The sequence below is a fragment of the Lithohypha guttulata genome (genome assembly GCF_036872675.1).
Source record: "Lithohypha guttulata strain CCFEE 5908 chromosome Unknown scaffold_5, whole genome shotgun sequence".
NCBI classification, from domain to species: Eukaryota; Fungi; Ascomycota; class Eurotiomycetes; order Chaetothyriales; family Trichomeriaceae; genus Lithohypha; species Lithohypha guttulata.
Window position 1 is genome coordinate 1,944,486 of NW_027042754.1, and position 14,252 is coordinate 1,958,737.

At 49.6% G+C, this 14,252-nt stretch overlaps 5 protein-coding genes across 5 annotated transcripts; 4 read left to right on the forward strand and 1 right to left on the reverse strand.

Annotated features, from left to right (window-relative positions):
- Positions 1–321: 321 nt before the first annotated feature.
- Positions 322–1,223, forward strand: RPS1 (ribosomal 40S subunit protein S1B; the record flags this gene model as incomplete). The annotated part of the gene is made up of 3 exons (XM_064901500.1): positions 322–335; positions 412–522; positions 575–1,223. The coding sequence occupies 3 exons, from the start codon at positions 322–324 to the stop codon at positions 1,221–1,223; spliced, it is 774 nt and encodes a 257-aa protein (XP_064752576.1).
- A 361-nt stretch (positions 1,224–1,584) lies between these two features.
- LTR64_007178 (uncharacterized protein) lies at positions 1,585–2,420 on the reverse strand (the record flags this gene model as incomplete). The annotated part of the gene is made up of 2 exons (XM_064901501.1): positions 1,585–2,306; positions 2,378–2,420. 2 exons carry the CDS (start codon positions 2,418–2,420, stop codon positions 1,585–1,587), a joined length of 765 nt encoding a protein of 254 aa, XP_064752577.1.
- A 365-nt stretch (positions 2,421–2,785) lies between these two features.
- On the forward strand, positions 2,786–4,174 carry MSW1 (Tryptophan--tRNA ligase, mitochondrial; the record flags this gene model as incomplete). The annotated part of the gene is made up of 1 exon (XM_064901502.1): positions 2,786–4,174. One exon carries the CDS (start codon positions 2,786–2,788, stop codon positions 4,172–4,174), a length of 1,389 nt encoding a protein of 462 aa, XP_064752578.1.
- An 866-nt stretch (positions 4,175–5,040) lies between these two features.
- On the forward strand, positions 5,041–10,154 carry TUS1 (Rho guanine nucleotide exchange factor; the record flags this gene model as incomplete). Its single annotated transcript, XM_064901503.1, has 2 exons — positions 5,041–9,114; positions 9,162–10,154. The coding sequence occupies 2 exons, from the start codon at positions 5,041–5,043 to the stop codon at positions 10,152–10,154; spliced, it is 5,067 nt and encodes a 1,688-aa protein (XP_064752579.1).
- A 562-nt stretch (positions 10,155–10,716) lies between these two features.
- Positions 10,717–14,220, forward strand: GYP2 (GTPase activating protein (GAP); the record flags this gene model as incomplete). The annotated part of the gene is made up of 1 exon (XM_064901504.1): positions 10,717–14,220. One exon carries the CDS (start codon positions 10,717–10,719, stop codon positions 14,218–14,220), a length of 3,504 nt encoding a protein of 1,167 aa, XP_064752580.1.
- Between the last annotated feature and the right edge of the window lie 32 nt (positions 14,221–14,252).

The following is a 14,252-nucleotide window of genomic DNA, read 5'->3' on the forward strand; positions in this document are numbered from 1 at the left end:
AGAACTTTCCCTTCATATTCTGTGGCTTCCCAACTTGTAATCCAAGATCTCTATCATGGTAAATCGTTGATACTCAACGTAATTTCTTCTTTTTGGCATACTTAATACAGCATGATATTCTCCTTCTAGGTTGAAAGTCTGATGCCTGGAAGCCTGATTTGCAGCATGGTCGACTCAGACACGTGACCATAGATATCTTGGCACACTTGCCGCACTCAGAATTCTCCACTATCCACGACTAAACATAACCGCACCCGCAAGATCAAGTTTGTCCTACAGATTATTCCAGCTCATTGCGATCTTTGACATCAAGTCGCAATCATGGCTGTCGGAAAGTAAGCATTCACCATGATCCGTTCCAAAAGTCGAGAAGAAACGGGAAGAGTAGCATCTGACATTAGTTGTTTACAGGAACAAGAGATTGTCGAAAGGCAAGAAAGGCCTCAAGAAGAGAACTCAGGATCCTTTCGCCAGAAAAGATTGGTACAACTTGAAGGCCCCATCGACATTCAACGTTCGAGAGTATGCGCATCTAGAGGTTCGATTTTCATACAGTTATTAACAATTTGGGTAGTGTTGGCAAAACCCTCGTAAACCGAACTACAGGTCTCAAGAACGCAAACGACGCCCTTAAAGGACGAATCTTCGAGGTCTCCCTGGCCGATCTCCAGAACGACGAAGACCACGCGTTCCGAAAGGTCAAGCTGCGAGTTGATGAGGTTCAAGGCAAGAACTGCTTGACCAACTTCCACGGTCTTGACTTCACATCCGACAAGCTGCGATCGCTGGTCAGAAAATGGCAAACCTTAATCGAGGCCAACGTTACCGTCAAGACAACTGACGATTATCTGATCCGACTTTTCGCCATTGCCTTCACGAAGAGACGACCAAACCAGATCAAGAAGACCACATATGCTGCCAGCTCGCAGATCAGAGCCATCCGAAAGAAGATGACAGAAATCATCCAGCGAGAGGCCACTACATGCACGTTGAGCCAGCTGACAGGCAAGCTTATCCCTGAGGTTATTGGACGAGAGATTGAGAAGAGCACACAGGGCATCTACCCTCTACAAAATGTACACATCCGAAAGGTCAAGCTGCTCAAGGCACCTAAGTTCGATCTTGGTGCTCTCCTCAACCTGCACGGCGAGAGCGCTGCTGATGATTCAGGCCAGAAGCTTGACCGTGAGTTCAAGGAGCCAGCTATTCAGGAAAGTGTATAAGCAGTTATGAAAGCATATTAGATGGCAAGCAGAAACGCACGAGGCACTCAATTTCGGATACCGTCGTCTTCTCCAACCATGGGACGAGTTGCAATTAAGATGCGATAACGACAAAGCGGGTATTGCAAGTGCATCATGTCATCAGGATAGACATGACCGCGGGTGAAGTGTACTCGACGAGGGGAGTGGAGGCATGATGAAGCTTTATAGCAATTCCGAATACCATATCTGGAAAGCCAAACGACGTAAGGTCTTCCGAGTTTCTTGTCTATTTCAATCAGAGACTTGTTGTTCCGTGCACATTACGCCGCTAGCCGCAAATTCTTCTAGGCTTTGTGACGCTGTGACTTGCTACATTGGACTACCCATCTTGGTCAACAACCCTCTTCGTCCACTCCACCACAGCTTTAGTAGTTTCCTCAAAAGCCTCGCTCACTACCCAATGACCAGCCCCAGGTATATCGACTAACTCAAACCTAGGAAAGAATCTTCCAAAAACAGGCAGTGTCTCGTCGGCCACATACCTGCTCGCACCACCTCTAACCACGAGCGTCGGCCCTTCAAACCTTGCACTGTCCGGATCTTTGAACGGAAAGTCTGCCATATAGTCCAGGCTTTTGGCTAATGTGTTTAGTGGTATCCTCCATTTCAGCATCTTCTTATCTGTCGGGTCCTTGGTCAAGTTTGTAAGTAGGAACTGTCGAATTGCCACGTTTGACTCGTACTTTTCGAGGATCTTATCTGCGTCGCTCTGCTTGGTGAGTGGTGGGTTGGCAGCCTCGATCTCCAGCATGGCCCTAACGTAATTTCCAAAGTCACTTTTCAGTGCTGCGTCGACGGGAGCGTTATCCAGTGGTACGATGCCACTGTATGCGCGTGGAGAGCGTAAAGCACATGTCATTGCTACTTTTGCGCCCATGCTGTGGCCGATGAGAATGGGTTTAGAGTCTACTATTGGTGCCTCGTTGCTAATGAAGTGCTCAAGGTCTTCTGACATGGAAGTATAGTCATGCCGTGGGCTGTGAGGAGATGCGCCATGGTTTCGTAGGTCGACTGTGTATACTGGCCGAGAAAGTTCTTTGGCTAGCACTCTGTGAAGGCACAGGTGTTAGTGTCAACCTCATCTTTCGATGAGGAGGGTCTGCCGTACTTACTGAATGTTCGATTGTTGCGCTGTGAGCCAAAGAGACCGTGCATGACTATAATGGGAGGTCTGGACTCAGCAGGTGTGTCGGCGGGCTCATGGCGGGTGTATGCTAGCTCGATGACTCTCTTCTGCGAACCCTTTGGTGAAGTTGAGAAGCCTCGTCTTGAGACGATGCTCCATTGCGATAGAGTTATTCGCATAGCTGTTCCTCCGACTGTCGCACGACCTACAGCGCGTGAATAGGCGAATATATGTCAGGCTCGAAATAGCAGTTCAGGAAAGTCCAGTCGTAAGATCGTTTGATGCCGGTCAAAACTGGAATATATGTACGAAATCGGCAACATATTGCCGAGACACGTCTGCGCGACGGAGAAAGTCAACTGGTGCTTCTCTACAATGAACTTACGTGTTGACCATGTTCACTCGTTCATCATCGTCCATTGGAAAACCTGTCAAACGTGTAGTGCAACGGTGCTGTTCGAGATGTACAGCATCTCAGCAACAGCAGTTGCACACAGCTCACCAAGCTGGTTATACTCCAGCAAGGCCTCCGCTGAGACAGCCAGCCAGAACTGGCAATAAGTCGACCTTGCGGAGAAATTTAAACAGTCATAAGGAGGATTCCATCCACAAATCCAGGCAAACTATTTTCTCTCTCATTCAGCCTACTGGTATACCTCACCTGGGCAACTATCTAGGTGCTCTTCGGCAATGGAAAGACCTCCAAGATAGGGAACCAAATCCTGATGCACCAGGATCGAAATCTCGACGACTTTTTGGCTTAGCAGATCTTCATTCTCTCACATCGAAGCAAGACCCTCAACTTCGTCGCGAGAATATCCGCCAGACCTTGGCATCTCTGCTGGCGATTGGATTGGATCCAAAGCACTCTCTAATTTTCCTACAATCTTCTGTGAGTGCACATTCGGAATTGATGTGGATCCTCTCGAACGTAGCATCAACTGGCTATCTATCACGCATGACCCAGTGGAAGGACAAGGCGGGAATACCAACATCGACAGCCGTGTCAGAACCTGAGCAGACTCTGGAGAACATCGACGAGAAAGCTCGTGAGAAACTGAAGTTGGGCCTGTTCTCGTACCCGGTGTTGCAGGCAGCTGATATACTCCTATATGATGCAGACTACGTTCCTGTGGGAGAAGACCAAGCTCAGCACGTAGAATTCACTCGTCACCTGGCGCGATCGTTCAACAGCACATACAATGCCAACCAGAAGCCGATATTGACAGTGCCGCAGCTTATGCTGTCTTCAGCGAAACGGGTCATGTCTCTGCAAGATCCTACCAAGAAAATGTCCAAGTCGGATCCTGACGAGGCCTCACGAGTGCTAATTACTGATCTACCGGAGGTCATTGTGCACAAATTCAAACGAGCGTTGACTGACTCAGTGGCTGGGCCGATCACCTTCGATCCTCAACAACGTCCTGGCGTGTCGAATTTGATAGAGATTCTTCGACATGTTACCCGCTCTCAGAGATCGTCCAACGAGATAGCGCAAGACTATGCCAACAAGAATCTTGGCAAGCTGAAGAAAGACGTGGCAGAAGCTGTCATTAATGAGTTTGCAGGCATCAGAGAGAGATATGAGCAGCTTGTAAGGCCAGGCAACAAAGATATTGAACAAGTCATAGATACAGGTTACCACATGGCCAGCTTGATTGCCCGCCGTACCCTGAGTCGAGTTAAGAAGGCAGTCGGACTCTTGGAGCCGGACAGTCTGAGTCGACCTATGGAGGGTGCCAGAGTAGGAGGGCCTGTCCCTACCAGTGGCAGAACCCTGTGAGGCTAAGAGCCCAGCCTACTCGGTGCTGGCAGTCGCAAGCATCACATGAAGTCTGGACATTCACATGTAACAATTTGCTGTAGAACAGATACCTATGACGAAAGTACTTGATTATCGAAAAAGGAGATAGAGAGTCCAAACAAAGGCGATGAACAGAAGTACAGACATCTGGTGGCTTTGAGGTGAACCTTTGTGGTCGTGTTTAGAGTAATGTCCTGTGATCTATGCAAATCAAGCATGAAGCCGGCAAGAGACGAGTTAGCAATGTTGTCATGTCTTGTGCTTCTCAAACAACTTGCCATGCGATGTGCCAGGAGTGTGGCAGTGTACGGCAAGTGTTTCCAAAAGCAACCTGAGAGTGCCAAACTTATCCGTTTTGGAGGTTTGGAGCCCCGACCTGCCCGACCGTCGTTGGCCTCACCCGGATGACTGCGTAAATAGCTGAGGTCTCGACCCAGAACGAGCATTTGAAGCAGAGGAATCGTCCTGCGCGCAGAACCGGGCTTGAATGCACCAGGGACGTAGTCAATGTACAGATTCGTTGAGGCGGCCTAATTTCTAACATCAAATTGAGTTATATACGCGCAGCCTGTGCCAGCCATCCCATCGTCAGCGCACAACCAGTCCTGAACGGTACACTGTCGCTGCCTTCCTCCTGCACAAATCCCTGCATCCTCAGCAGATGATCGAACAGAAGTGATATCGCATCACTGCCCGCGACTCTAAGCGTGCCTGAATTCAATATCGCATAACCATGCGAGCGCAGTCGCTCACCAGCGGCCAGACTACCTCGCCGTCCTCACCCACGAGCCTAATACTGAGTCCCACGCTCGGCTTTCGACCACTTTAGTCCCTCTAAATGCACAATGTCGAATTATCCAAATGGCCAGCAGTACTACCAGGCAGGAGGACAACATCATAGTAACTCTTATACAATATCGAACAGTGGTTATCAGGGATTGAATCACCGGTCAAGCTTCAATGCTGGTGAGGATGACAACACCTTCGCATCAGGCCAGACCCAAAATCAGTCTCAGTATTATGGTCATGGACAGTCACCTCAGGGACAATCACAGCCCTACGGCACGCCGGCTGCATTGCCGTACCGAACACAGAGTCACTTAGGAGGATATCAGCACCAGTCGCATTCTGCCTCATCTGCGCATCCTTCCTACAATCCGGCTCAATATCAGCCTCAGAGCGCCTATAATCCACAGACCTATACATCGCAGGCATCGAACTCGTACGGCAGTGCTGGCTACCAGTCTGGCTTTCAGCCTTACGTACCAGCAGCATATGGAGACCCAGCTCTGAACCAGAATGCTTCCACGTATGCGAACCCCTACAGAATGAGCTCTCAGCTTAACTACAATTCTGTTCCTCCGGTTCCTCCCAGAATGAACAACTCTCAGTCGCCTGGTCAAATGTATCCGGCTGACATGTCCAATACTCTACCATATCAAAGTAACCAGCACCTCCAGATGCCTTCTCCTCCTGCGCCTCCTCCACACCAGGACTCAACTAGGCCGTACTTCCATTCGACAAACAGCTACGACCAATTCGCCGATCCATTCATTCCTTCCTCTCAGGTTGCTCGGAACCACTCATCTGCGAGCCGCACCAGCGATCTGTCCCATCCCTATAGCCACTCACCACAACTTAGTGCTGATCCACCTAGCAGAAATCCATCGCAAACAGGAAATTCGTATGGTGGGCGACATCCGCAGGGCTCCACCCTACCGGGCCTACCTTCCGAGTCTGAATCCGACCAAGAGCGCTATGGTGTCTCTTCAGGGACCGTGACAGAATACGATGATCTTATGAACACTTTGGATGCCGCCATCGGAACTTCTTCTCAGCATCATACTGGCTATAGCATTACTGCCCACGACCCACTGTTCTCTCCAGCTTCACCTCAATTGGCTCTATCTCCGGACGAACGGCCCACACATAATGGTATCATCACGACCGGTGAGCACAACATCAATTATGGCGCCTTTGCAAACGACAGTGATGCAGAAGCTGCAGCAGGTCTGGCTGCTATGCAAGCAGCTGATGAGCAAGAAGCAGCCGAGGAAGCGCGAAGGTATAGCAGCGGCTTCCAGGTTATCGGCGCTGCTGACTACTCTGACAAGGAGCGAAGCGACGATAGTGACTACGCGACAGGATATGGTGATTTGAGTCTTGCAGGTGGTGGGTACGCCGGCACCATGCATTATGGCACCAATCTTCCTGCTGTGACCGCTTCGTCTCATGGCTATGAGCACCAGCTGAACCCACGTATGGGTTCTATGCGAAGCTCGGGAGTTTCAAGCACCCAAAGTTCAGGCTACGAGCATCTGGATACCGCACCACTATTTCCTACTTTACAGCCTGGAACGGTGCGAGTAGATACCGAAGGTACAGGAGGACTTACCGAGCCTAGCCCGCACCCCAGGAGACTGAGCTATGAGGATGGTGACGAGGGGGGGCTGTCCGATTATGCTGAGCGTGAAGATGGCATTCCTGACCTCTTCTTTCATCCGGGCATGAGTCCAAATAGGCCACTACCACCTCCTCCTGCGAGGTCTACGTCTGATGCAGGATCGAGGAGCTTGCAACACCTCTCGGTCAATCTGTCAGTGGGCACCGACAACAGATCCTCCTACCATGGCGCAGACGCATCACTACGTCTCTACCCGACCGCACCTGATGCATATAACAATGATGCGCTCAGTCCATCCGTAGTCCCACGATCAACATCTCTTGCAAGCAACCGCAGTCAGCCAAGATACGAGCAACCGATGCGCTCAAAGACAGACGCTGATCGTGCTCGCATACTTAAACAACAAGCTGTTGCAAGAGGCTACCACGATTCCTATTCTTCGACCACCCCCAAGTCCGACGCAGGTGTTGGCGCACTAGATCTGCCAGCTATTCCACGCAAAAAATTTGATCCCAGCAAGATCTCGACTGCGACGTACGACAGATGCACTGAGCCATGGGCAATGAGTTCTGTATTCGCCTGGATTAAGTCCTTAGCTGACGAGGAGAATGATCTCAAGGAAGGTACACTTGTTGAAGCAATTTCTGCGCTCTACTGTCACAAGGTCCCCACTATCAGCTCTATAGATGCGGAGGACTTGGCTCAGCAATTTGTGCAGGACATGTACTCTAGTGCTGTCCTGCATAAGGATGAAGAATGGGTCAAATTCAGTCCTGGTTCAATGTCCGGGGTAATGTATCAATTGACTGGCCTTGGCTGTTACTCCTCGTTGTTGCATATCTCGGACGGCATCAAAGGTAGATGTTACTCGCACCATTGTATGCGTACCGTAAAGAAGGCCGATTTCAGCATCCCAGATAGTGTCAAAGAAATTGACTGGAAGACATATTGGAAAACAACCACAGCGCAGGAGGAATCGAGGGACAAGAAGGAGATTGCCAGACAGTACAACATGCGTGAGATCGTTTATTCAGAGGACGGATTCCTATATGGGCTAAATGTCCTGCGCACGTTGTACAGGGATCGACTGGCAAGAGCTGATGTGACAGTCATACCACCAAAGAGATTGCCGAGTTTCATCCATGATGTGTTCGGGCTTGCGGACAATGTCAGAAAAGTAAATGAAGAGTATCTAGCACCGCAACTCAAATATCGCGAGAATGAGCAAGGCCCGTTCGTTGTGGGCCATAGTGATATCTTACGAGAATGGATTCGAAGAGCACGACCGATCTATGTGGATTTTGCAAGCAGATACCCTAAAGCTGATGCCATGGTTCGAGATGAGTTGCAAAGAAATCCTGCATTTGCGACCTTTTTGGACAATGCTCGAAAAGAACCAATATCGAATCGGCTGGGCTGGGACAATTACCTCAAATCGCCAATTCAACGACTTCAACGTCTGATTCTACAGCTCGAAACTCTTAGCAAAAATTCTACCGAAGCATCTGACGAGAAGACCAACCTGGCATATGCCATCGACGAAGTCAAGGCTTGCGCCCACGAGATGGATGTTCGAGTAGCCGAAGTGAACAAAACATTAGACCTTGTTGTACTTTCTAAGAAATTGAGATTCACAAAACATCCGGGCGACCAGGTCGATCTTGCTCTTGATCATCTCGGACGGACAATCGTGCTAAGAGGTGACATGATGCGCCAGGGCGGAAAGGGTGTGTTTTGGGTACCATGTCAGGCTATCCTCTTCGATCACTTCCTCGTGCTATCTAAGCCCAGTAAGGATGTTCACGGCAACGAAGTTTATGACGTGTCGAAGCCTCCAATTCCTATGGGCTTGATCTCACTAGAGTCTATCAGTGAACCGGCAGTGATGAGATCCTCAGTTCGAGGCGTGACAACTGTTCCTGGTCAAGGCTCTTCCAGTAAAGGAGTTGACCCTCGACTTGCTAGGACAACGTCGAGCCAAAGTGGCAGCGTCGTACAACACACCAACACTGGACTCACCACAGGTTCTGGCGCTTCTGGATCGATAGCAGCCGCAACAAACAACGACGCAGATTCCAAAGATGATAAGATCTACTATCCCTTCAAGGTCAAGCATTTAGGACGTACTGAAGTGTATACTTTGTACGTCACGACAGCAGAGAAACGATCAGAGTGGTGTGAAGCAATCATGAGTGCCAAGACACAACATGCACAGGCACTTCATGCTCAAAACGCGGAACCTTTCGACCTCAGAGTGCTAGCTGACACTGCATTCGGAGCTGAACCATTCAATTACGGACCGAAGCGACTTGTGGTTCGTGGAACTCCTTTAGACCGTGCTATTGCCGACGTCGAGAAAAAATATCACGGATCAGGGCGACCAGCGCCGATATGTAGAACGGCAGTCAATTGTTCTACAGTATTTCAGCAGCCTCCTGGTAGACTCATGTGTGCAATAGGAACAGACAGTGGTGTTTATATTTCGGAGTATCAGAACCCACGAGGATGGATCAGAGTAAGTGCAAAGCGATCTTGAAACTGACAGACCGCTAACGTCGGCAGGCTATACAAATGACCAAAGTCACACAAATCGCTGTTCTCGAAGAATTCAATCTCCTCATACTCCTGTCAGACAAAGTTCTAATAGCATATCACCTCGATGTCGTCTGTCCTCCGAGCGGGCCTCCACTACCACAAACAGATGCCTCAGTGCGAAAAGCGCCTCAGAAATTATCTGGCTCTAAAGACGTTGGGTTCTTCCTTGCAGGAAAAATGAAAGATCGTGTTTTGGTTTTCTACCAGAAGCGGGATGGCATCAATTCAATCTTCAAAATCCTCGAGCCGGTACTCCAGCGCGCAGCCACGTCACGATCTAGGTGGTTGGGCAACTCAAGTCGACGAGGATCAACAGAATTTTTCCGCGAATATGACGAGTTCTATATTCCAGCCGAGACGTATGGTCTGAACATGTTCCAGTCCAGTTTGGCAGTAGCCACGAAAAGAGGAATGGAAGTGCTCACGTTAGACAAGAAAATTACCTGGGGTGTGCCGAACCTCGAAAGCCAGTCGAAGGAGACCAAACCACATCTCGACTTGATCGGCGCGCGGCTGAAAGATCTTAGGCCATTAGGAATGTTCCGACTTAGCGAAGCAGAGTTCATCGTCGCCTTCTCCGAGTGCGCAGTCTATGTCAACAAGCTAGGCGATGTTTCTCGATCGGTCACGATGGAATTTGTAGGACGAGCAAACACGGCTTGTCTGTTCTATCCATATCTGATTTTGTTCAATGATGAATTTGTCGAGATACGAGATGCACAATCCGGGCGACTGAAGCAAGTCGTAACAGGACAAAACATAAAAATGCTGGATGATGGCGGCAATGCGACTCCAGGGGTAGCCGGCGGTCCAGCTAGTCTAGGCGGAGGCATCAATGGCCTTGGTGTACAAGGCCTTGGCGCCGCGGCCAGGACTGTGAAGATGTCCATGCTACATCCTGGATACGAAAGGAGCTATGTTGTTGTCGAGTTATTGCTGAAAACGGATCAACAACACTGAGCGGACTTAGGGTGTGTCACAGGAGTAACAGCTTCACGATGCTAGGATATGTTGATATAGGTATATCATGAGGAGCAATTTGAGCGTTGAAAAAGCGCGTCTTGGAGCCAGCTATGATAGGAAAGGACGACTCACAGCTGCATATTAGGTAATGTTAGATGAATGCATATGGGCTTGATATACTATCTTGTGGTGCAGTGAATTGCCAATGCCTCTGCTCCCTCTCATCATACTATTCGTATCACTAGGCAAAGACAGGCATGGCTGTAGGCTACTCAGGTAGTTTAGAGCACGCTGGAACACTAATTCAACGGTACCTGAATTGCCTTGTGGTGGGGAAAGTATCCACGCATTTAGCGACGATGGTTGGGGCTGCACATGCCTAAATACGGAGTACTAGTCGCGTTCCACGATTGTTTCTTCACCCAATGGTTCGTATACGTACTTGCCGTCTTCCCAGTGAGCACGGCTTGTCAATGAAATTGCGAGCATTGCAGCTGCCCTGTCCCGTACAGTGGCTTTCGAATCGTGACTCCTGACATGCAGCGGCGACTCTTCCAACATGTTGAGCTCGCTGGTTCAACGAGCGCAGTCAATCATAGAGCAAAGCCCGCTCATAAGTAGTAACGACAGACACCCTTCCAAGGCCGCCTTGTTCCGAGAACAGTTTCGTCTACCAGAGTCGCAGCACCCTGTAGCAGAGATAAGTGCTGAGCTCTTCGTCCCTCTTCCATACTCCTCAAGTACTGGTGTCCAGCCTCCTACAGTCGGTGAGAAAGCAAAAGATAATGGTACTAGGTACCTAGGTGAATTGCACCTCAGCGAATCCTTCCTCTGCTTCTCTACCTTAAGAACAAGCTTCCTTCCTTCGGCAACCCATGCCTCGTCTACGAGCTACACCGGTCAGACGGGAGGTGCAGGACCAGGCGGACATGGCTTTACGATTCCTCTCTGTAGTATACGACGAGTCGAAAGGCTGAACAGCGCACCACATGTTTTTAACCTTGCCCTTACAGTCTGGGACAAGTATGCTCAGCAACAAGCCACGACCGTCTCGGAGAAGCCTTCTTCTGCCCTGCCTGTGCGAAAGTTGATCTTGAACCTCGAGGGGAGCAGGCAAGGAGCAGAACGTTTTTGTGACTATCTGAAGAAGTGTCTAAGAGAAAGTATGCGCGAGCTGGATGGTCTGCGTACTACCACGGCAGAGTGCTATTCGGAGTACTTGATGAACCCTCTAGTGCTGCACAGTAAGGCAAGCAGGGACCCGGACAAAACCCTCCCAGAACCTCCTGACGTTGGTCTCGGTGCTATCTTCAGATATCCTGGGGATGCTAGGAAGCTGAGAGACAGGAGCAAGATCCGCTTATGGACAGATTACATGCGCGAGAACGGAAGAAATGTGACTTTGGTACGACAGCCAACATTCCACAAGCTAATACGTGTTGGCCTGCCAAACAGGTTGAGAGGAGAACTTTGGGAAATAAGTTCGGGCTCCTTCTATACGCGACTCAGGAACCCAAACTTATATCAGAAGACTCTCGACAAGTTCGTGGGCAAAGAATCACTCGCAATCGACGAGATCGAGAAAGATCTGAACCGCAGTTTGCCCGAGTATGCAGGATATCAAGACGAGCGCGGCATCGAGCGACTACGCCGAGTGCTTACAGCATACAGCTGGACTAACGAAGAGGTTGGCTATTGCCAGGCTATGAATATCGTGGTTGCGGCAATTCTCATCTACACTTCGGAACCACAGGCATTCTTCTTGCTTTCAGCTCTTTGTGATCGATTCGTTCCCGGATATTACTCTAAAGACATGTATGGAACTCTCTTGGACCAGAAAGTGTTCGAAAGCCTGGTGGAGAAGACCATGCCAGTCTTGTGGGAGCATCTGGTCAAATCTGATGTCAACCTGTCAGTCGTGTCATTGCCGTGGTTTCTGTCGCTCTACATCAATTCTATGCCTCTCGTATTTGCCTTTCGTGTACTGGATGTCTTTTTCTTGGAGGGTCCGAAAGTCTTGTTTCAGATCGGTCTTGCTATCTTAAGGATCAACGGCGAAGAACTACTGGATGTGACCGACGATGGATCGTTCATCTCGATCTTAAAGAACTACTTTGCTAGGTTAGACGAATCAGCACATCCTACTTCCCAGAATGAAAAGCTCAGAGCAATCACCAGATTCCAAGAGCTGATGGTAACAGCCTTCAAGGAGTTTGGTGCAATAACACATTCGACAGTCACCGAGCTTCGCGAGAAACACATTGATAATGTCAAGGAGGGACTTGCGACGTTTGCTAAACGGACGTCAATTCGAAATCTTGGTCCAGAGAGCAAGAAGCTCAGTACTGAGGATCTTAGCACGCTCTATGACCGCTTCTTCAGCATACTGCGGCAGCGGCAGGACCGAGCAAAAGCCAAGGATGAAGAGAGACGAAAATCTGAGCTGCAGAATCGCCGACCAGGTGTGAGAAGTTTGAACTCACACAACGCGTCCGATGCACCCTTGAGTGGAAATTCGCCTTTGCAGACTATGGACTATGACGCATTTAGAGAGTTTCTTGCGAATACAGCAAAGTGGGCTATGACCGATTCGCCTACAGCGTCTAATAACGAGCTCAGTACTCAAAATGGTAGCATAAGAGCCAGAAGCAAGTCTGTAATGAATGTATGGGGTGCTGGACCTGAACCCGCTGATCACGATTTTATGCAACGACTTTACGGTAAATGGGATGAATCCAAGCAGGGCGCACTCAACCTCCAGAATATTGTGAATGGCATGGCAAGATTAAAAGGCACGACTGATATAATGAACTCAATGAGCCTCTTCTTCGACTTATTTGACGACGATGAGAATGGCAAAGTTGACCGGGAAGGCATTCTACGTATGTCTGAATCGTTGCTTTTCCTCTCACGCAGGGGTTTCGATGGTGCCATTACAGATCCTGACTCGAGCAACGGGACAGCTTCAGCACCACCTGCAGATCTATCACCTGGTCTCAGCGGTATGAAGATGACCGTGAACGAAAAGTTCTTGAGTAGTGTTAGCGCCTTCATCAGAAGGTGTTTTGAGTACGCTGACCCTGATAAACCAGAAGAGGAGGTGCATGAAAAGGTCACCGATTTACACTTGTCAGCCACACCTACAGATGACTTACTCGACTTGACGGAGACACCCTCGCACACCAAACCGATTACTTCGCCAAGGTCAACGAGTACAGATCCTCTATCATCAAACTCTCCATTGCTGACGGCGAACAGCTCGATGGACATGACGAGAAGAAACTCCACACGGGCTGTGTCAAGTAACGTGGCTTTAGACCCCAACAAGCCACTACACATTACCTTACCCACCTTCCGCATGGTGATTTTAGCAGACGAACTCCTCGAGCAGTTCTTCGAAACATTCTTCCCACAGTCTTTCCGACTAGCCTCGTCTGCTAATGGCTCTGAACTCAACAGCTCCTCTTCAACTAGCACGCTATCTGGCAACCTGACGACTTTCGCCAATATAGGACAACCAGTCCGCAACCTAGCGAGCAATTTTGGAAGCAGAAAAGAAGCAGTACCCGATGTTGGCCTAGCTGGTGGTGTAGTAGAGCCCGGAAGTCGTGGCATACGCGGTGTCCTAGACAACATCGTCAACGACGGAATGCGCATGGCCGCAGAGATGCGCAAACGCATGGACGAAGCGCAACGCGAATTCGAGCGACAGCAACAGGACGCTATCAGGTCAGGCCGCAAGAACACCGCAGGAACCGAGGACGACGACGAAGATGACGAAGACGATGATTTACACGCACGACGTGCCGACCGTGATCTACTCGAAGGAGCAGAAGCAAGCAGTATCCGGACCAGCAAGAGCGAAGCCAGCATTCGAAGTGGAAGCACAGGCGGCAGTGGCGACGTCAGTGAAATGCTAGGAAGTGATATGACTGGATTCAGGAGTAAAGGCAAGGACGTTGATCGGAGCGTGATTGGGACGAGCTTAATGGACGAACCTGTGCAACTGAGCGCTGACCAGAAGAGTAAAATTGAGTTTGAGCAGAAGTTTGCGCTAGAGTAAAGGAGCGAGTACGTAGGCGTGAAAGTATTGTT